The sequence below is a fragment of the Anomaloglossus baeobatrachus genome, chromosome 4, assembly GCF_048569485.1.
Source record: "Anomaloglossus baeobatrachus isolate aAnoBae1 chromosome 4, aAnoBae1.hap1, whole genome shotgun sequence".
Lineage (NCBI taxonomy): Eukaryota > Metazoa > Chordata > Amphibia > Anura > Aromobatidae > Anomaloglossus > Anomaloglossus baeobatrachus.
In genome coordinates this window covers 252,871,183-252,893,555 of record NC_134356.1, presented here as the reverse complement: position 1 = coordinate 252,893,555, position 22,373 = coordinate 252,871,183, and the positions used below count along the sequence as shown (strand labels likewise).

The 22,373-nt window shown below is 50.4% G+C and overlaps 1 protein-coding gene across 4 annotated transcripts in view; it reads left to right on the top strand.

The window, feature by feature from the left end:
• The window catches only part of CEP290 (centrosomal protein 290), a 451,099-nt gene that overhangs the window by 410,152 nt on the left and 18,574 nt on the right, over positions 1 to 22,373 (top strand). For all 4 annotated transcript variants that reach the window (XM_075344782.1, XM_075344781.1, XM_075344784.1 and 1 more), the window contains one exon: positions 20,623 to 20,696. In XM_075344782.1, coding sequence (XP_075200897.1) covers positions 20,623 to 20,696 — 74 coding nt within the window. The remainder of the gene's footprint in view (positions 1 to 20,622; positions 20,697 to 22,373) is intronic.

Here is a 22,373-nt window from a genome sequence, read left to right as displayed (position 1 = left end):
GGCGGCATGTTCTGGCCGCTCATCTCCGCCCCTCCTCTGCTATTGGACGGCTGCTGTGTGACGCTGAATGAACCGCCCCCTTATAAAGGAGGCGGATCGCCAGTCACAGCGACGTTGCTAGGCAGGTAAGTACATGTGACGGGTGTTAGCGATGTTGTGCGCCACGGGCAGCGATTTGCCCGTGACGCACAACCGACGGGGGCGGGTACGCACGCTAGCGATATTGATAGTGATATCGCAGTGTGTAAAGTGCCCTTTAGGCTGTGAATTATCAAAAGTTGGAAAAGTTGCAAATTTTGTTGCGCTACTTGAGGCTGCACGAAAGTTTTTGAGACTTTTGGTGCCTTTAAAACCATTTTCACTCAGTTCTGACAAAGTGGTTAGAACAGTGGCAGTTATTGGGGCATGAATGAGGAGTGGCGACCTAACACCACATATCTTACTACAATGCCTGACTGGAGTATGGTTAGTAGCGAGGCGTTCCACCCTGCCTCCTCATCTAGACTGATGTGATGAATTCGCCATTACTCTCCTTTAAGTCATAGATTTGTTACAATCTCTTAGGCCCTGTGTGCACTAGGCGTTTTTACCCGCGGTTTTGCTGCGGAAATTTATTGAGAAATGCTTGTGATCTTTCTGCAGACATTTCCCAGCAAAACTTATGGGAAAAAAAATAGCTGTGCGCACACTGCGTTTTTTTCTCAAGAAAATTCTTTCTGAAGATTTTCTTGAGAAAATTTCTTGAGAAAATGTGCATGTCACTTCTTTTCCACAGGTTCCTGCGGTATACCCCCGGTATTTCACTCCACTCCATTCACTGTAATGTAATCGCGAAATACCGGGGGTATACCACAGCTAGCAAATGATGTGCGGTATACCCTCGGTATAGCCGCGATTTACCTGCGGTAATGTTCATCGCTGCCTGCGGTTTTGCAGGAAGTGATGTCATTATGACAGAAGAGGAAGCGGAGCAGAGAGTAAACACACACGTCACACTTCCTGGACGCCGCACAGAAGCACTTCCGTGTGACCTCCAGGTGCCCGTGCAGTCTGTGTCCCGCTCCAGCCCCGCGGCTGCCAGCACAGCAGTGTCAGTGTCTGCCCGCAGTGTCAGCAGCTTGTCACCCCTGCAATGCTGGCAGCTGCGGGGATGCCGAGCGCTGCTGTCAGGAGGTGAGATGAGATCATTACCTGCTGTGACGATCTCCTGCCTCCTGACGTCACCGCTGTCTATGCCCGTGGCCCGAGACTGTCACTAGCGGTCACGAGACGTCTCAGGCTCTCGCGATACTGCTGAGAACACGACGGGCATAGAAGGCAGTGACAGCGCTGATGGCAGGACTGCAGGAGATCATCACAGCAGGTAATGATCTCTGCTAAACTCCTGATGGCAGCGCTCTGCATCCCCTGCAGTGACCTGGGCTGACCTATTGATGTTAGCTCAAGTCATTGCATTGCTCTCCCAGCCAATGGGGAACATTCTGTTCTTCATTGACTGGGACAGTGACTATGGTATGGATGCCGTGGGACCCCCTTATTGGATTACGCCGGACCCGGATTTGATTGTTCTTGTCAATAAATTGGTGAAAGAGGGAATGTGGGGAGTGTTTTTTGAAATAAAACTTTTTTTGTTGTCTATTTTTTATTTCTTACTGACTGGGTTGGTGATGTCGGGTATCTGATAGATGCCGTGACATCACTAACCCTAGGGCTTGATGCCAGGTGACATTACACATCTGGCATCAACCCCATATATTTCCCCGTTTGCCACCGCACCAGGGCAATGGGATGAGTTGGGGCGAAGCGCCAGGATTGGCACGTCTAATGGATGCGCCACTTCTGGGGCGGCTGCAGCCTGCTATTTTTAGGCTGGGAGTGTCCAATAACAGTGGACCTCCCTAGTCTGAGAATATCAGACCCCAGCTGTCCGCTTTACCTTGGCTGGTTATACAATTTGGGGGGGACCCCACGTTTTTTGTTTTAAATTATTTAATGTAAAATAACAGCTTGGGGTGCCCTCTGTTTTGGATTACCAGCCAAGGTGAAGCTGCCAGCTGTGGTCTGCAGGCTGCAGCCGTCTGCTTAACCCTAGCTGGCTACAAAAGATGGGGGGACCTCACGTCATTTTTTTGTTAATTATTTATTTATTTTTTTGGCCAAATACAAGGCTAGGCACCCTTTAGTGCCACATGAAAGTCACTAAAGGGTGCCAGCTTAGAACATCCAGAGGGGTGGGACATTATATAGGTCTTTCTCACCTATCTTTCTATCTATCTATCTATCTATCCATCTTTCCCTCTATCCATTATCTGTCTATCTATCGATTATCTATCTATTATCTATATTATTTATTGCAGTTCAACATAAAAAAAAACCGCAGGGACCAACCTGCGGAAAAAACCGCGGCAAAAATGCATGCGTTTTTCCCGCGGTTTTGGTGCGATTTTTTTTTTTTTTTTTTTTTTTTTTAACCGCAGGTGCGGTAATCTTCAACTCCCAGAAGTTTCTCAAGAAATTTTCTTGAGAAAAATCACTTTTCTTCAGCGCTCTATTGGGAGACCCAGACGATTGGGGTATAGCTACTGCCCTCCGGAGGCCACACAAAGCACTACACTAAAAAGTGCAAGGCCCCTCCCCTTCTGGCTATACCCCCCCGTGGTATCACGGGTTCTCCAGTTTTCAAGCTTTGTGCGAAGGAGGTCAGACATCCACGCATAGCTCCACAGATTTTAGTCAGCAGTAGCTGCTGACTATTTCGGATGGAAGAAAAGAGGGCCCATATGGGGCCCCCAGCATGCTCCCTTCTCACCCGTGGATGGTGTTGTAAGGTTGAGGTACCTATTGCTGGTACAGGGGCTGGAGCCCCACATGCTGTTTTCCTTCCACATCCCCTTGTAGGGCTCTGTGGAAGTGGGATCCTGCCGGCCTCTAAGCTCTGACGCCGGGCTCCATCCACAGACCCAGTTGAACCTGATGGATATGGAGCAGGAGTACAATCAGGGACATGGCCCTGCATCATACAGGTACTCTGTGTCCCCGGCAGGCACAGACACACTCCGGGCTGGCTGGGTGTTGTAGTGCGCCGGGGACCGTAACGATTGAGTTGGTGTTCCTGCAGTTTACTGGGGGACTTTTGTGTTGTGGGAACGCAGCGCCGACCCCCACTGGACCGGCGGCGCTGCTGTGACTTGTAGTGCGCCGGGGACACGCCGACCGCGCTTTTACGGCGGCGGCGTTTATAAATCCAGTCCCCGGCTTTTGCGGCCTAGCTCCGCTTCGTTCCCGCCCCCACCCTGTCAATCAGGGTAGGGGAGAGACGCTGTTTCGCAGCAGCGACGAGGGCTGGAGCCTGATTTACATGCTCCAGCCCTCTCACTAGGCACAGAGGGAAGCAGGCTTCCCGCTCTTAGTCAGGAACGCCCAGGGCCCGCCCCCCCTCCTCTCCCAGGACGCCGGCAGCCATTACATGCAGTCTGGCTGGAGGAAGGACGCAAGGCTCTGGGAGACCTGGACTAGGGGGCTTTTGGCGACCACACACCCGCTCTTAAGCGGGCGGTAAGCGGCATTTCAGCTGGCCCCTCTAGTGCCTCAGTGTGTATTGGTGTACTGTGTCACCAGATATATATATTTATTTATTTCTTGCACTGTGAGGTCGCTTCCTGGCTGGATACCCCAGATCGCTCTGAGGAGGCAGCAACATGTCATCCACAAAACGCAAGGCTGCCAAGGCTAGGGCTGTGTACACTGCGTGTGCTGCATGTGGGGCTGCTCTACCAGCAGGTTCCAAAGACCCCCATTGTGTGCAATGCTCAGATCCGGTGCTGCTTCGCCAGCCGGAGTCCGGAGGGGTAGTGACCCAGGCTGAGACGCTTGTAAGTCCTGCCCCGGTGTCAGGGACAGACTTTGCAGTTTTTGCTGATGGAATGTCTGTGACTATGGCAAAAATCCTTGAAACTTTGCAATCCATGACTGGGGCTCAGTCTATGGACACGGCGAGGTCTCTGTCCTCTAATCCCCCTCAGTTGGAATTAATCCAGACTGCAAGGGGGTCCCCGGCTTCCCAGGCTGAGTATTATGACTCAGATGATAGCCCCAGCCACCCTAAGCGAGCTCGCTGGGAAAGACCCTCAACGTCATCACACTGCTCAGGGTCTCAGCGCAATCAGTCGCCCTGTGATGCGTCTGAAGAGAGTGATCAGGAGTCTTATCCTGGAACCCCTCTCAATCTGGATACCCCGGATGGGGACGCCATGGTAAACGAGCTTATCTCAGCCATCAATAGACTGTTGGATATTTCTCCCCCAGCTCCTTCTGCAGAGGAGGCAGCTGCAGAGCAGGAGAAGTTTCGTTTCCTCTATCCCAAGCGTAAATTGAGTGCATTCTTGGATCACTCTGACTTCAGAGAGTCAATCCAGAAACACGACGCTCATCCAGAAAGGCGTTTCTCTAAACGTTCTAAGGATACACGTTTTCCTTTCCCCCCTGATGTGGTCAAGCGCTGGACCCAGTGTCCAAAAGTAGACCCCCCGATTTCCAAACTTGCAGCTAGATCCATAGTTGCAGTGGAGGATGGCGCTTCACTTAAGGATGCCAATGACAGACAGATGGACCTTTGGTTAAAATCTGTCTATGAAGCTATCGGCGCGTCGTTTGCTCCAGCATTCGCAGCCGTATGGGCACTCCAAGCTATTTCAGCTGGTTTAGCAAAAGTGGATGCTATCATACATCCAGCGGTGCCGCAAGTGGCGTCCCTTACCTCGCAGATGTCTGCGTTTGCGTCTTACGCGATCAATGCGGTCCTAGAATCTACCAGCCGCACCTCAATGGCGTCCGCCAATTCGGTAGTTTTGCGCAGAGCCTTGTGGTTAAAGGACTGGAAAGCAGATGCTGGTTCCAAAAAATGTTTAACCAGCTTGCCTTTATCTAGAGATAGACTGTTTGGCGAGCCATTGGCTGACATCATTAAACAGTCCAAGGGTAAAGACTCTTCCTTACCCCAGCCCAGATCAAGCAAACCTCAGCAGAAAAAATGGCAGCAGAGGTTTCAGTCCTTTCGAGGTTCGGGCAAGACACAATTCTCCTCGTCCAAAGGGACTCAGAGGACGCAAAGAGTCTCAGATTCCTGGCGGGCTCACGCACGCCCCAAGAAAGCAAATGGAGGAACCGCTTCCAAAGCGGCTACCTCATGACTTCCAGCCCCCCCCCTCCGCATCTCCGGTCGGGGGCAGGCTCTCCCGCTTTTCTGACATTTGGATGTCACAGGTCAAAGACCGGTGGGTGACAAACATTTTGTCTCGCGGGTACAGAATCGAGTTCAGTTCTCGTCCTCCAGCTCGGTTCTTCAGAACCTCCCCACATCCAGACCGAGCAGATGCCCTGCTGCAGGCGGTGGACTCCCTAAGAGCGGAAGGAGTAGTGGTTCCTGTACCGCCTCAGGAACAAGGGCGAGGGTTTTACTCCAATCTCTTTGTGGTTCCAAAAAAGGACGGCTCGTTCCGTCCTGTTCTGGATCTAAAGCTGCTCAACAAACATGTGCACGCCAGACGGTTCCGGATGGAAACCCTCCGCTCTGTCGTTGCCTCAATGTCTCAAGGAGACTTCCTTGCCTCAATAGACATCAAAGATGCTTATCTCCACGTGCCAATTGCTACAGAACACCAACGTTTTCTACGTTTTGTGATAGGAAACGACCATCTTCAGTTCGTAGCTCTGCCATTCGGTCTGGCGACAGCCCCCCGGGTCTTCACCAAGGTCATGGCGGCGGTGGTAGCAGTCTTGCACTCTCAGGGACACTCGGTGATCCCTTACCTAGACGATCTACTTGTCAAGGCACCCTCTCAAGAGGCATGCCAACTCAGTCTACATGCTACGCTGGAGACTCTACAGACGTTCGGATGGATCATCAACTTTCCAAAGTCGAATCTGTCACCGTCACAGTCGCTAACGTATCTTGGCATGGAGTTTCATACTCGAGCAGCGAGAGTGAAGCTTCCGCTGAACAAGCAGCGGTCCCTACAGACAGGGGTGCAATCCCTCCTTCAAGGCCAGTCGCACCCCTTACGGCGCCTCATGCACTTCCTCGGGAAGATGGTGGCAGCCATGGAAGCAGTTCCCTTTGCGCAGTTTCATCTGCGCCCACTTCAATGGGACATTCTCCGCCAATGGGACGGGAAGTCAACGTCCCTGGACAGGAAAGTCTCTCTTTCCCAGACAGCCAAGGACTCTCTACAATGGTGGCTCCTTCCCACCTCATTGTCTCAGGGAAGATCCTTCCTGCCCCCATCCTGGGCAGTGGTCACGACAGATGCGAGTCTGTCAGGGTGGGGAGCAGTGTTTCTCCACCACAGGGCCCAGGGGACGTGGACTCCGCAGGAGTCCACCCTTCAGATCAATGTTCTGGAAATCAGAGCAGTGTATCTTGCCCTACTGGCCTTCCAACAGTGGCTGGAAGGAAAGCAGATCCGAATCCAGTCGGACAACTCCACAGCGGTGGCATACATCAACCACCAAGGAGGGACGCGCAGTCGGCAAGCATTCCAAGAAGTCCGGCGCATTCTAATGTGGGTGGAGGACACAGCATCCACCATATCCGCGGTTCACATCCCAGGCGTAGAAAATTGGGAAGCAGACTTCCTCAGTCGCCAGGGCATGGACGCAGGGGAGTGGTCCCTTCACCCGGACGTGTTTCAGGAAATCTGTCGCCGATGGGGAGTGCCGGACGTCGACCTAATGGCGTCCCGGCACAACAACAAGGTCCCGGCATTCATGGCGAGGTCGCGCGATCAAAGAGCTCTGGCGGCAGACGCATTAGTTCAAGATTGGTCGCAGTTCCGGCTCCCATACGTCTTCCCACCTCGGGCACTCTTGCCCAGAGTGTTACGCAAGATCAGATCCGATTGCAGCCGCGTCATACTCGTCGCCCCAGACTGGCCGAGGAGATCGTGGTATCCGGATCTGTGGCATCTCACGGTCGGTCGACCGTGGTCACTGCCAGACCGACCAGACTTACTGTCCCAAGGGCCGTTTTTCCATCAGAATTCTGCGGCCCTGAACCTGACTGTGTGGCCATTGAGTCCTGGATCCTAGCGTCCGCAGGATTATCTCAAGGAGTCGTAGCCACAATGAGACAAGCTAGGAAGTCAACGTCTGCTAAGATCTACCACAGAACGTGGAAGATTTTCTTATCCTGGTGCTCTGCACAGAGAGTATCCCCTTGGCCATTTGCATTGCCCACCTTTCTTTCCTTCCTGCAATCGGGGTTGGAAAAGGGCTTGTCGCTCAGCTCCCTTAAAGGGCAAGTCTCGGCACTATCTGTGTTTTTTCAGAAGCGTCTAGCACGTCTTCCTAAGGTGCGCACGTTCCTACAGGGGGTCTGTCATATTGTGCCCCCGTACAAGCGGCCGTTAGATCCATGGGATCTGAACAGAGTACTAGTTGCTCTGCAAAAGCCGCCCTTCGAGCCTCTAAAGGACGTTTCCTTTTCTCGCCTGTCACAGAAAGTGGCGTTTCTTGTTGCGATCACATCGCTTAGGCGAGTGTCTGAGCTGGCAGCTCTGTCATCCAAGGCTCCCTTCCTGGTGTTCCACCAGGACAAGGTAGTGCTGCGCCCCATTCCGGAGTTTCTCCCTAAGGTCGTATCCTCGTTTCATCTTAATCAGGATATATCCTTGCCTTCTTTTTGTCCTCAGCCGGTTCACCGGTATGAGAAAGACTTACGTTTGCTAGATCTGGTGAGAGCACTCAGAATCTATATTTCTCGCACGGCGCCTATCCGCCGTTCAGATGCACTTTTTGTCCTTGTCGCTGGCCAGCGCAAGGGGTCGCAGGCTTCTAAAGCCACCCTGGCTCGATGGATCAAAGAACCAATTCTGGAAGCCTACCGTTCTGCTGGGCTTCTGGTTCCTTCAGGGCTGAAAGCCCACTCAACCAGAGCTGTGGGTGCGTCCTGGGCTTTGCGACACCAGGCTTCGGCTCAACAGGTGTGCCAGGCAGCTACCTGGTCGAGTCTGCACACTTTCACCAAACATTATCAGGTGCATACCTATGCTTCGGCGGATGCCAGCTTAGGTAGAAGAGTCCTGCAGGCGGCAGTGACATCCCCGTAGGGGAGGGCTGTTTTGCAGCTCTAACATGAGGTATCTCTTTACCCACCCAGGGACAGCTTTTGGACGTCCCAATCGTCTGGGTCTCCCAATAGAGCGCTGAAGAAGAAGGGAATTTTGTTACTTACCGTAAATTCCTTTTCTTCTAGCTCTTATTGGGAGACCCAGCACCCGCCCTGTTGTCCTTCGGGATTTTTTTGTTGTTTGCGGGTACACATGTTGTTCATGTTGAACGGTTTTTCAGTTCTCCGACGTTATTCGGAGATAATTTGTTTAAACCAGTTATTGGCTTCCTCCTTCTTGCTTTGGCACTAAAACTGGAGAACCCGTGATACCACGGGGGGGTATAGCCAGAAGGGGAGGGGCCTTGCACTTTTTAGTGTAGTGCTTTGTGTGGCCTCCGGAGGGCAGTAGCTATACCCCAATCGTCTGGGTCTCCCAATAAGAGCTAGAAGAAAAGGAATTTACGGTAAGTAACAAAATTCCCTTCTTCTAGTGCGCACATAGCCTTAGTGTTTGCTAAACATACAGTAGTTGCATATGTACAGATATGCAATAATTGTTCCTTGTGTCTTTGACATACTTGATCCAAATATCTAAAGTTGCCTAAAGAAAGATATCCCATCACCTTTGTGAGCCAATCCAATTCATCCATTATTTTTTTTTTATCTAATAAGATGTATGGAAGGATGTATGTCCCAAATGTGATGTGCAACTTCCCTGCCATCTGCCCACAGCAAAATACTGTATGGAATACTAAGCCCAGTCTGCTTCACAGTAACCTCTTAAGCACAGGGCGATTTATTTTTATTTTTTTTTATCTTTGTGCTTTTTTGTTGTTTTTCCTCCTCTTATTCCAAGAGCCATAACTATTTTTTTTCTGTCAACATAGCATTGTGAGGACTTGTTTTCTTGTTGGACAAGTTGTTCTTTTGAATGACAACATCTATTTTATCATGTGTTTTACTGAACACCAAGGGAAAATTCCAAGTGTGGCAATATTGCAAAAAATAAAAGCACAATTCTGCAATTATTTATTTTTATTTACACTGTTCATTTTACCAGAAAAAAAGACCTTGCAATATGATTGCAGAAATACCAAAGATGCATAGTTTTTGTTTTAAGTGGTGAAAAAAAATTCTGAAATCTGTTAATAATAAAAAAAAAAAAAAAAAAAAAAATTAAATAAATAAATAAAAATTCACTTGTGTCACCATTGTCCAAAAGCTGTGCGGTTTTCAACTTTGTGGACATAGGGCTTGTTTTTTGTGACACAAAATGATCTTCTTATTAATCATTTTAAGGTAGATAGGATGTTTTCATTGTCAGTTATGACAGTCTCTTTTGTGCTGTTGTGGCAGCCCAAAAAATGCAATTCTGGCTTTTTGATTTTTTTTCTTGTTGTGACGCTTACCGAGAGTAGTAATTTATTTTATATTTTGATTGATCAGACTTTTTACAAATGCAGCAATATCAAGCTAATCTGACCATATATATATATATATGTGTATATATATATATATATATATATATATATATATATAATTGCCTTATTCTGTCTGTCTGTCTGTCTGTCTTGCTCCAAAATTGTGTCCTTACGGTGACATGTCCTTACGGTGACAAACAGCGGATTGGCCGCTGGGCTCGCCATGGCCCCGCCCCCCCCGCACGGATTGGCCGCTCGCCTCGCCTCGGCTCCTCCCCCCGCACGGATTGGCCGCTCGCCTCGGCTCCGCCCCCCCCACCCGCACGGATTGGCCATGTCCTTATGGTAACAAACAGCGGATTGGCCGCTGGGCTCGCCATGGCCCCGCCCCCCCGCACGGATTGGCCGCTCGGCCTCACGGATTGGCCGCTCGCCTCGGCTCCTCCCCCCGCACGGATTGGCCGCTCGCCTCGGCTCCGCCCCCCTTACAGATTGGCCGCTCGCCCAGGCTCCGCCCCCCACACGGAATGGCCTCTCGCCCCGAGGTGAGCGCATCAAGGTCCTGCAGCGGCAGAACACACACACACGCACACACATAAGAACAGACACACACACACACACACATCAGATCACACTCACTCTCACACACACCTCACACACACATCAGATCGCATCCACATACTCACAACATCCCGTGATATCGCTTGCTTCTCGGCGGCGATCCTGTGCGTGCAGTGACCTTCCAGGACCTGCCGGAGGATCACATGGCCAGAAGCATGTGGTATCTCCGGATGTTGTGATTGTGTGAGCGCGTATGTGCGATATCATCATTGTGTGTGTGTGAGTGTATGCGTCCGGATCTGTGAGTGTCGGAAGAGGAGCACAGCGTGCAGCACAGCTGCTGGGACTGCCTACCGGTGGGCACAGGGAGAAGTGGGGTGTGTGTGTGAGTGTATGCGATCAGATGTGTGCGTGTATACTGTCTGATGTGTGACTGTGGAGCACGATGGGGGGTGCACAGCATGGGGATGGAGCACGATGGGGAGTGCGCAGCATTTGGGATGGAGCACGATGGGGGGTGCACAGCATGGGGGATGGAGCACGATGGGGAGTGTGCAGCATAGGTGATGGAGCATGATGGGGGTGCGCAGCATGGGGATGGAGCACGATGGGGAGTGCGCAGCATGGGTGATGGAGCACGTTTGGGAGTGCGCAGCATGGGGGATGGAGCACGATGGGGAGTGCGCAGCATGGGGGATGGAGCACGATGGGGAGTGCGCAGCATGGGGGATGGAGCACGATGGGGGGTGCGCAGCATGGGGGATGGAGCACGATAGGGAGTGCGCAGCATGGGGGATGGAGCACGATGGGGGGTGCGCAGCATGGGGGATGGAGCACGATGGGGAGTGCGCAGCATGGGGGATGGAGCACGATGGGGGGTGCGCAGCATGGGGGATGGAGCACGATGGGGAGTGCGCAGCATGGGGGATGGAGCACGTTTGGGAGTGCGCAGCATGGGGGATGGAGCACGATGGGGAATTCGCAGCATGGGGGATGGAGCACAATGGGGAGTGCGCAGCATGGGGGATAGAGCACGATGGGGAGTGCGCAGCATGGGGGATGGAGCACGATGGGGAGTGCGCAGCATGGGGGATGGAGCACGTTTGGGAGTGCGCAGCATGGGGGATGGAGCACGATGGGGAATGCGCAGCATGGGGGATGGAGCACAATGGGGAGTGGGGATGGAGCATGATGGGGGGGTGCGCAACATGGGGGATGGAGCACGATGGGGAGTGCACACCTCCCCTCAAAACACACACACACACACACACTGCCACACACGCACTGCACAACACACCACACACACTGGGAACCACAAACACTGCCCTACACAGACACCCACACACACAGACAACACCGCACACACACAACACCCAACACACAAACACCGCGGCACACACAAATATACGCACATACCACACAACACACACATTGCACAAAACATACCTCCCCCCAAAACACACACACACACCCCACACCCACACAAACCGCGCAACACACACACACGATACAGACACACAGCGCTCCACAAATAACGCAACACACAAACAACACCGCTCTCACCCCCCGCCACACCCAGACAACACCCAGAACATGTACAGCGCCCTACACAAACACTTGGTAACTACAGACAACAACATCTATATATATAACAAAAATCATACATTAACTACACAATGCGTAAATTCTAGAATACCCGATGCGTAGAATCGGGCCACCTTCTAGTGTATATATATATATATATATATATATATATATAATATAAATTTTTTTTTTACCTTTTCCTGTATGTTAGTCCCTTTAGGGAACTTAATTCTGCGCCCCTCTGATGATTTGTGCTATATACAGCAATGCCATAGTACTGCTATATATAGCAAGAATCACTGTATCCTTTGTGCGCTAGTTACAGGGTGCCTTTCACAGGAGAACCGAGATGTTAGGCACGGGGATCTACAGCAGACCCCTTTCTGTCATGGCAACCCATTGGTGTGTCGCAGGAGTGCGCAGTTAAAATAGCGCACCTCTCTGCCGGAAAACATCTCCACTACACCTGCGGCTCTTAGAGGTACATGATGGCAGAATATTTTAGCCATCGTCTGCCGGGAAAGATGCAGGCTCGGTTTACAAGCCCACATCAAATTCAGGGAGCAAGCATATGACGTGCAGAGTACGTCATATGTCGTTAAGGGAATAAATTCTAAAAAGTCCAAAGCACCAAAGATTTTCATCCAGAAAAAAACTTTATTAATCCCAGTGTACAGATAAGAAAAATTGTCATTGTATTTTTTTCTGATGTGTATGCTGGGATTAATAAAGTTTTTTTTGTGGAAGAAAATCTTAGGCCCTGTGCGCACACTGCGTTTTTACCCTCGGTAATCTTCAACTCCCAGAAGTTTCTCAAGAAATTTTCTTGAGAAAAATCACTTTTCTAGTGCGCACATAGCCTTAGGTGCCTTTTGGACTTTTTTGGAATCCATTTCAGCTTTACAACCGTGTGGACAGTTGTACCAAATAAGTGGTACACAGAATATACTTTGACATATATGTCATTAAGGAGTTGAAATTAGAAACACACAAGCACCGCACACAAGTGCAGCAAGCAAAAACTGCTTGTCCATTGATGGCACCTTTACTGAGCAGCAGAATCTGGACAAGCAATATTCTTTATTTGATACCCTCTAATTTCTTTAAAGGGAATCTGTCACTAGGTTTTTGCTCTCTGATCTGAGAGCAGCATAATGTAGAGACAGAGACCCTGCTCCCAGTGATATGTCACCTACTAGGATGCTTACTGTAGTTTTGATGAAATAACTGTTTTATCAGTAGGAGATTATCGTTTGATGACTAGTAAACCTGTTGCCAAGTAGTGAAATATATTCATGAGTTTTGTATAGCCTCACCCCCACCACTGTACATGGGCAGGAAGCTGCAGATCAGTGTGATGGGTGGGGTTATACAGATTTTGGCATTCAGAGAACTGATAAAATCATAGTTTCTTCGGCGCTCCATTGGGAGACCCAGACGATTGGGTGTATAGCTACTGCCTCCGGAGGCCACACAAAGCATTACACTAAAAAGTGTAAGGCCCCTCCCCTTCTGGCTATACACCCCCCGTGGGATCACGGGCTGCTCAGTTTTCAAGCTTTGTGCGAAGGAGGTCAGACATCCACGCATAGCTCCACTGTTTTAGTCAGCAGTAGCTGCTGACTATATCGGATGGAAGAAAAGAGGGCCCATATAGGGCTCCCAGCATGCTCCCTTCTCACCCCATTCCTTTTGGCGGTGTTTGTTAAGGTTGAGGTACCCATTGTGGGTACGGAGGCTGGAGCCCACATGCTGCTTTCCTTCCCCATCCCCCTGAGGGGCTCTGAGGAAGTGGGATCTTACCGGCCCCCAAGCCCTGAGGCCGGGCTCCATCCACAGACCCATAGAACCTGCTGGATACGGAGCTGGGTACCGTTCAGGGACAAGGCCCTGCAACATTCAGGTACTTTATGGTTGGGAACTACCGCGCCGACCGCCCCTAGAGCGGCGGCGCGGCTGAGACTTGTGGTGCGCCGGGGACTTAGCGCCGACCGTGCTTTTACGACGGCGGCGCTTATAAATCTAGTCCCCGGCTTTTGCGGCCTAGCTCCGCTTCGTTCCCGCCCCCACCCTGTCAATCAGGGAAGGGGAGAGACGCTGTGCAATAGGCAGCGCCGAGGGCTGGAGCCTTATTTACATGCTCCAGCCCTCTCACTGGGCACAGTGGGACGCATGTTTCCCGCACTTTGTCTGTATACGCCCAGGGCCCGCCCCTCTCCACAGGACGCCGGCAGCCATTCCTGCATGCAGTCTGGCTGGAGAACGGACACAGGCTCTGGGAGACCCAGACAAGGGATTTTGGCGACCACACACCCGCTTTTCAGCGGGCGGTAAGCGGCACATATGTGCTGGCCCCACTAGTGCCACAGTGTTGTTATTGGTGTACTTTTACTGTGCCATATATATATATACATATTGCACTGCGGTCGCTTCTTGGCTTATACCCTATACTGCTCTAAGGAGACAACAACATGTCATCCGCAAAACGCAAGGGTGCCAAGGCACGGGCTGTATACGAGGCGTGTACCGCATGTGGGGCTGATCTACCGGCAGGTTCCAAGGACCCCCATTGTGTGCAATGTTCGATCCCTGTGCCGCTTCGGCAGCCGGAGTCTATGATAGTAGTGACCCAGGCAGAGACACCGGTGAACCCTGCCCCGGTGACGGGGACAGAGTTTGCAGTTTTCGCTGATAAGATGTCTGTGACTATGACAAAGATACTGGAAACCTTGCAGTCCAGGCCAGTTACCCAGACCATGGACACTGCTGAGTCAATGCTCCCTGGTCCCCCTCAGTTGGAACTTATCCGTGCTCCAAGGGGGTCCCTGGCATCACAGGCTGATGGCTCTGACTCGGATGACAGTCCCAGGCAGCCTAAGCGAGCTCGCTGGGAGAGACCCTCCACGTCATCACGCTGGTCAGGGTCTCAGCGAGAAGAGTCTCTGTATGATGAGACAGAGGGGGGTGATCAGGAATCCAATCCTGAGACCGCACTCAATCTGGATACGCCTGATGGTGACGCCATGGTAAATGACCTTATAGCGGCCATCAATAGGCTGTTGGATATTTCTCCCCCAGCCCCTTCAGCAGAGGAGGCAGCTGCACAGCAGGAGAAATTCCATTTCAGATATCCAAAGCGTAAATTGAGTACTTTTCTGGACCACTCTGACTTCAGAGAATCAGTGCAGAAACACCATACTTATCCAGACAAGCGTTTCTCCAAACGTCTTAAGGATACACGTTATCCCTTTCCCCCTGACGTGGTCAAACGCTGGACCCAGTGTCCAAAGGTGGATCCCCCAATCTCCAGGCTTGCGGCTAGATCCATAGTTGCAGTGGAAGATGGGGCTTCACTTAAAGATCCCAATGACAGACAGATGGACCTTTGGTTGAAATCTGTCTATGAAGCTATCGGCGCGTCGTTTGCTCCTGCATTCGCGGCCGTGTGGGCACTCCAAGCTATTTCAGCTGGTCTGGCACAGGTGGACTCTATCTTACGTCCAGCAGTGCCGCAAGTGGCGTCCTTGACGACGCAAATGTCTGCGTTTGCGACCTACGCTATCAATGCAGTCCTGGACTCTACGAGCCGGACCTCAATGGCGTCCGCCAACTCTGTAGTTTTGCGCAGAGCCTTGTGGTTAAAGGAATGGAAAGCAGATTCTGCTTCCAAAAAATGTTTAACCAGCTTGCCATTATCTGGAGACAGACTGTTTGGTGAGCAATTGGCTGAGATCATTAAACAGTCCAAGGGTAAGGACTCTTCCTTACCCCAGCCCAGATCAAGCAAACCTCAACAGAGGAGGGGACAGTCGAGGTTTCGGTCCTTTCGAGGCTCGGGCAGGGCCCAATTCTCCTCGTCCAAAGGGACTCAGAAGGACCAAAGGAACTCAGATTCCTGGCGGGCTCAATCACGCCCAAAGAAAGCAACCGGAGGAACCGCTTCCAAGGCGGCTGCCTCATGACTTTCGGCCTCCTCTCTCCGCATCCTCGGTCGGGGGCAGGCTCTCCCGCTTTTGCGACATTTGGCTGCCACAGGTCAAGGACCGGTGGGTAACAGGCATTTTGTCTCACGGGTACAGGATAGAGTTCAGTTCTCGTCCTCCGCCTCGGTTCTTCAGAACTTCCCCACATCCCGACCGAGCAGATGCCCTTCTGCAGGCGGTGGGCTCACTAAGAGCAGAAGGAGTGGTGGTCCCTGTTCCTCTTCAGGAACAAGGGCAAGGTTTTTACTCCAATCTCTTCGTGGTTCCAAAAAAGGACGGCTCTTTCCGTCCTGTTCTGGACCTAAAACTGCTCAACAAGCATGTGAAAACCAGGCGGTTCCGGATGGAATCCCTCCGCTCCGTCATTGCCTCAATGTCCCAAGGAGATTTCCTAGCATCAATAGACATCAAAGATGCTTATCTCCACGTGCCGATTGCTCCAGAGCACCAGCGTTTTCTACGCTTCGTGATAGGAGACGACCATCTTCAGTTCGTAGCGCTGCCATTTGGTCTGGCGACAGCCCCACGGGTTTTCACCAAGGTCATGGCGGCACTGGTAGCAGTCTTGCACTCTCAGGGACACTCGGTTATCCCGTACTTAGACGATCTTCTGGTCAAGGCACCTTCTCAAGAGGCATGCCAACTCAGCCTGACTGTTGCGCTGGAGACTCTCCAGACTTTCGGGTGGATCATCAACTTTTCAAAGTCAAATCTGTCACCGACCCAATCACTAACGTATCTTGGCATGGAGTTTCATACTCTCTCAGCGATAGTGAAGCTTCCGCTGGACAAGCAGCGTTCACTACAGACAGGGGTGCAGTCTCTCCTTCACGGTCAGTCGCACTCCTTAAGACGCCTCATGCACTTCCTAGGGAAGATGGTGGCGGCAATGGAGGCAGTCCCGTTTGCACAGTTTCATCTGCGCCCACTTCAATGGGACATTCTCCGCCAATGGGACGGGAAGTCAACGTCCCTGGACAGGAAAGTCTCTCTTTCCCAGTCGGCCAAGGATTCCCTGCAGTGGTGGCTTCTTCCCACCTCATTATCACAGGGAAGGTCCTTCCTACCCCCATCCTGGGCAGTGGTCACGACAGACGCGAGCCTGTCAGGGTGGGGAGCAGTTTTTCTCCACCACAGAGCTCAGGGTACGTGGACTCAGCAGGAGTCCACCCTTCAGATCAATGTTCTGGAAATCAGGGCAGTGTATCTTGCCCTACTAGCCTTCCAGCAGTGGCTGGAAGGAAAGCAGATCCGAATTCAGTCGGACAATTCCACAGCGGTGGCATACATCAACCACCAAGGAGGGACACGCAGTCGCCAAGCCTTCCAGGAAGTCCGGCGGATTCTGATGTGGGTGGAGGAAAGAGCATCCACCATATCCGCAGTTCACATCCCGGGCGTAGAAAACTGGGAAGCAGACTTCCTCAGTCGCCAGGGCATGGACGCAGGGGAATGGTCCCTTCACCCGGACGTGTTTCAGGAAATCTGTCGCCGCTGGGGGGTGCCGGACGTCGACCTAATGGCGTCTCGGCACAACAACAAAGTTCCGGCCTTCATGGCGCGGTCTCGCGATCAAAGAGCTCTAGCGGCAGACGCCCTAGTGCAAGATTGGTCGCAGTTCCGGCTCCCTTATGTGTTTCCACCTCTGGCACTCTTGCCCAGAGTGCTACGCAAGATAAGATCCGATTGCAGCCGCGTCATACTCGTCGCCCCAGACTGGCCGAGGAGGTCGTGGTACCCGGATCTGTGGCATCTCACGGTCGGCCGACCGTGGGCACTACCAGACCGGCCAGACCTACTGTCCCAAGGGCCGTTTTTCCATCTGAATTCTGCGGCCCTGAACCTGACTGTGTGGCCATTGAGTCCTGGATCCTAGCGTCTTCAGGATTATCTCAAGGGGTTGTTGCCACCATGAGACAGGCTAGGAAGCCCACGTCTGCTAAGATCTACCACAGAACGTGGAAGATATTCTTATCCTGGTGCTCGGCTCAGGGAGTGTCTCCCTGGCCATTTGCATTGCCTACTTTTCTTTCTTTCCTGCAATCTGGGTTAGAAAAGGGCTTGTCGCTCGGCTCCCTGAAAGGGCAAGTCTCGGCGCTATCCGTGTTTTTTCAGAAGCGTCTAGCACAACTTCCTAAGGTGCGCACGTTCCTGCAGGGGGTTTGTCATATCGCTCCCCCGTACAAGCGGCCGTTAGATCCATGGGATCTCAACAGGGTACTAGTTGCTCTCCAGAAGCCGCCCTTCGAGCCTCTGAGGGATGTTTCACTTTCTCGACTATCACAGAAAGTGGCCTTTCTGGTAGCGATCACGTCTCTTCGGAGAGTGTCTGAGCTAGCAGCGCTGTCATCTAAGGCTCCCTTCCTGGTATTCCACCAGGACAAGGTAGTGCTGCGCCCCATTCAGGAGTTTCTCCCTAAGGTGGTATCCTCGTTTCATCTTAATCAGGATATCTTCTTACCATCCTTTTGTCCTCATCCGGTTCATCGGTATGAAAGGGATTTACATTTGTTGGATCTGGTGAGAGCACTCAGAATCTACATTTCCTGCACGGCGCCTCTGCGCCGCTCGGATGCACTCTTTGTCCTTGTCGCTGGTAAGCGCAAAGGGTCGCAGACTTCCAAATCCACCCTGGCTCGATGGATCAAAGAACCAATTCTTGAAGCCTACCGTTCTGCTGGGCTTCCGGTTCCATCAGGGCTGAAGGCCCATTCTACCAGAGCCGTGGGTGCGTCCTGGGCATTACGACACCAGGCCACGGCTCAACAGGTGTGCCAGGCAGCTACCTGGTCGAGTTTGCACACTTTCACCAAACATTATCAGGTGCATACCTATGCTTCGGCGGACGCCAGCCTAGGTAGAAGAGTCCTGCAGGCGGCAGTTGCCTCCCCGTAGGGGAGGGCTGTCTTTGCAGCTCTAACATGAGGTATTTCTTTACCCACCCAGGGACTGCTTTTGGACGTCCCAATCGTCTGGGTCTCCCAATGGAGCGCCGAAGAAGAAGGGAATTTTGTTACTTACCGTAAATTCCTTTTCTTCTAGCTCCTATTGGGAGACCCAGCACCCGCCCTGTTTCCTTCGGGATTTTTGGTTTTTTCGGGTACACATGTTGTTCATGTTGAACGGTTTTCAGTTCTCCGATGTTACTTCGGAGTGAATTTGTTTAAACCAGTTATTGGCTTTCCTCCTTCTTGCTTTAGCACTAAAACTGAGCAGCCCGTGATCCCACGGGGGGTGTATAGCCAGAAGGGGAGGGGCCTTACACTTTTTAGTGTAATGCTTTGTGTGGCCTCCGGAGGCAGTAGCTATACACCCAATCGTCTGGGTCTCCCAATAGGAGCTAGAAGAAAAGGAATTTACGGTAAGTAACAAAATTCCCTTCTTTATTTGCTGCAGATTTCGCAAACTGCAGTAGGCAGGGCAGTGAGGCTACATTCAAATGTCCGGTAATCACTTAGACTACTTTCACACATCAGTTTTTTGGCATCAGGCACAATCTGGCGTGTGCCCGATGCAATGGATCCGGTGCAGAATATGCAAAAACGGATCCGCCGGGTCCTTTTTTTGACGGATCCGTTACACCAGATCCGTCATAAAACGGATCCGGCGCATCTGTTTTTGCATCCGTTTCGTCCGTTTTTTTTAGCTGGGTCCGTTTTTTACAAAAATTGGAGCATGCTCAGTTTAAAAAAACCGCATCTGTTTTTTGCCGCATTACGCCGGATCTGGTGTCAATAGGCTTCCATTGTAATGCGATGCGTTTGTCAGAGTCAAAAAACGTTACAAGAGACGTTCCATCCGGCCGCCGCATAAGCCAATTACGCTGGATGCCATCCAGCACAATCCGGCGCTAATACAAATCAATGGGGATAAAACAGATGCGACGTCCGATCCATTTTATCCATTTTTTTCCGGATTGTGCCTGATGGAAAAAAACTGATGTGTGAAAGTAGCCTAAATCCAGCAGCAATGTTATTGAAACAGTACAATAAAGTGGTGCAGACACAACTTTTTTGTGAAGCTAAAAAACTTGATTGCAACAGGATCTGTTTTATTTTTTAACATTGAAATCTATGTAAAACGGATCTGAGAAATATCCATCTATATTTCTTCCATTAGAAACCGATCTGCTTTTTTTCTTATTGGATCATTTTCAAATAGATGATAACTGGACATGTGAACTGTGAAGTAAATCATCCATTTTACACTGTTGCATTAGAAACGGAACTGTTTTTTTTCTTACTGGAAGAAAAAACGATTGCTGTTTCACAGATTCATTTTCCATAGACGTAAATGTTAATAGGACTGATCCAGCAGCAATCCTTTTTTTTTTTTTTTTGGCCAGACAAAAAAGTGTCTCCACAATTTTTTTGCTCTTTTAAGATAATTAACTCCTGCTGATCCCATTTGAAATTGATGATCACCGGACATGTGAACTTAGCCTAAGGCCCCCTTATTAAATATTTTCAACTTACCTTGCCTGCGATTCGCTCTGCAGCCTCCGCTCTCGGCAGCTCCTGCCTGGCTCATGAATATTCATGAGAGCAGGAATAGCCGACCAGGAAGTAGCTGCTGAGAGCGGGTGGCGGACGCTGCAGAGCTGAGAAATTCAGCACCATGGACAGCAGGAGCGAAGGCAGGTGAGTAATGTCCATATGCAATCACGGATCACGTATCAAGGATTGTGCATGGACAACCTACGTGTGCCGTGAATCACGGAACACGGAGGGACATGTGCGTGTTTTACACGTCAATGAAGAACGTCAGTGTTTTTCACTGACGTGTGAAACGGGCCTAAATGACACATCGCTGGAATCAGGGTCTCTGCCCCTACATTATGCTGCTTTCAGATGGGGAAGCAAAAAAATCGTCAACAGTTTCCCTTTGATCACTAGTTTTGTTCGAAAGCAATTTAGCATCACTATCCTTCTTAGTAATAATTTTAACATTTTTTTTCTTGACCAAGATTGACCTTCTTAAGCATTTCCCTGAAGATGCCAAGACAGACCATGGGCTTTCCAGAGAATTTCAGATACTTAGGTAATTATAGACAAAACATAGAAGTTTTAAAGTTATTTTATTGAAATTGTTCAAAATGTTTTTTATAGGCGATTAGAATCATTGTCACTAAAAAGCTTTACTTCTATGTGGTTTTCTCTTGCAGCTTTCTATACATTAGTAATTGGAGCAGTTTAAAGGGAACCTCTCACCATGTTTTTCCCATAGAAAGTAGGGTCAGCACCTATAAGAGAAGAAACCTACCAAAGGTGCCAGACCAGATGATGTATGCACAAAGAATGTGGTGAACCTTCCTCTTGAAGGCGGCCGCAGCCCAGGTGCAAGATGCGGCTGATACAGCCACTCAAACCTCCAAGCTAAGGGGAGGGGCGGCTATATAGCAAAAAACGTGCACACTGATAAGGCTTGCACTGGGAATCCGTCACATACATAGGTGTGATGCACAGTGTCTGAATTGAAACCTATAGATGACACCAGAAACCTAGGTGAGGCGGGTTAATCAGCACTATATATAAGTGCATCTCACACAGATACGCGAGATGCACAGTGTCTGAACTATAGCCTATAAATGACGCACAACACTAGGCCAGACGGGTCAGTTAGCACTATATGAGTGCATAACACATGACAGGCTTACCAATATACCACCTAAAATGAAAAGGTCCACACACATCCTGCAAAAATTGACTCGAAAGTGTGACATGGATTGCGAGTTTCCATATTTCGGGCCAAAATATCAACCAATATCTCACAATTGAGGTATGGCACATTTTATCCATTTTTGCTGGATGTGTGTGGACCTTTTCATTTTAGGTGGTATATTGGTGAACCTGTCATGTGTGATGCATGTATATAGTGCTAACTGACCTGCCTGGCCTAGGGTTGTGCGTCATTTATAGGCCACAATTCAGACACTGTGCTCCTTTGGTAGGTTTTTTCTCTTTTGATACCGCACCTATAAGCCCTTATACAGCATTCTAGAATGCTATATATATGTGTCTCCAAGCCACTCTGCTAATGCAAAAATGAGAATTATATTATACTCAGTCCGGGCCAATGGGTGTCGCGGGTCTTGCTCTAGCGCCTCCTCTCTTGCAGCCACTGTCGTCTTTCCCTACTCAGTGTGGATGACACATCATACGTCATCCACACAGTATTTACCATCACGCTCTGGAGCAGGAGCACTTCTCTCTGTCCTACCTAGGGCAGAAGACAGTATTGTTGCACCGACACTCATTGGCCTTTCCTGGCACATGCGCACTACAGTACTTTGCTCTGCCCTTGGCAGGGCAAATAGAAGTGCGCTAGAGCCAGATCACAATGGAAGACACGGTGTGGATGACATAGGAAGCGTCAGCCACATGAAACCGATAAGGAGGATGCGATCAAAAGAAGAAAGGAGGCGCTGGATCCAAACCAGCAACGCTCATCGGACTGGACTGCAATGTAGTTGAGTATAATGTAAGGTCTTTTTTTTTTTTTTTTTATGTTTTACAGAGTTGCTTGGGGGCTTATATACATCATTCTAGAATGCTGTATGTGAGGGCTAATAGGTGCTGGCCATACTCCGTACAGGAAAAACCTTAGGATAGGGTTCCCTTTAAGTACTATAAATAGATGAAGTTCTGCAGTACAATACTGTGTTATAGGGAATCTATCATCTGTTTTTTTTTGCTATTTTTTCTAAGAGCAGAATAA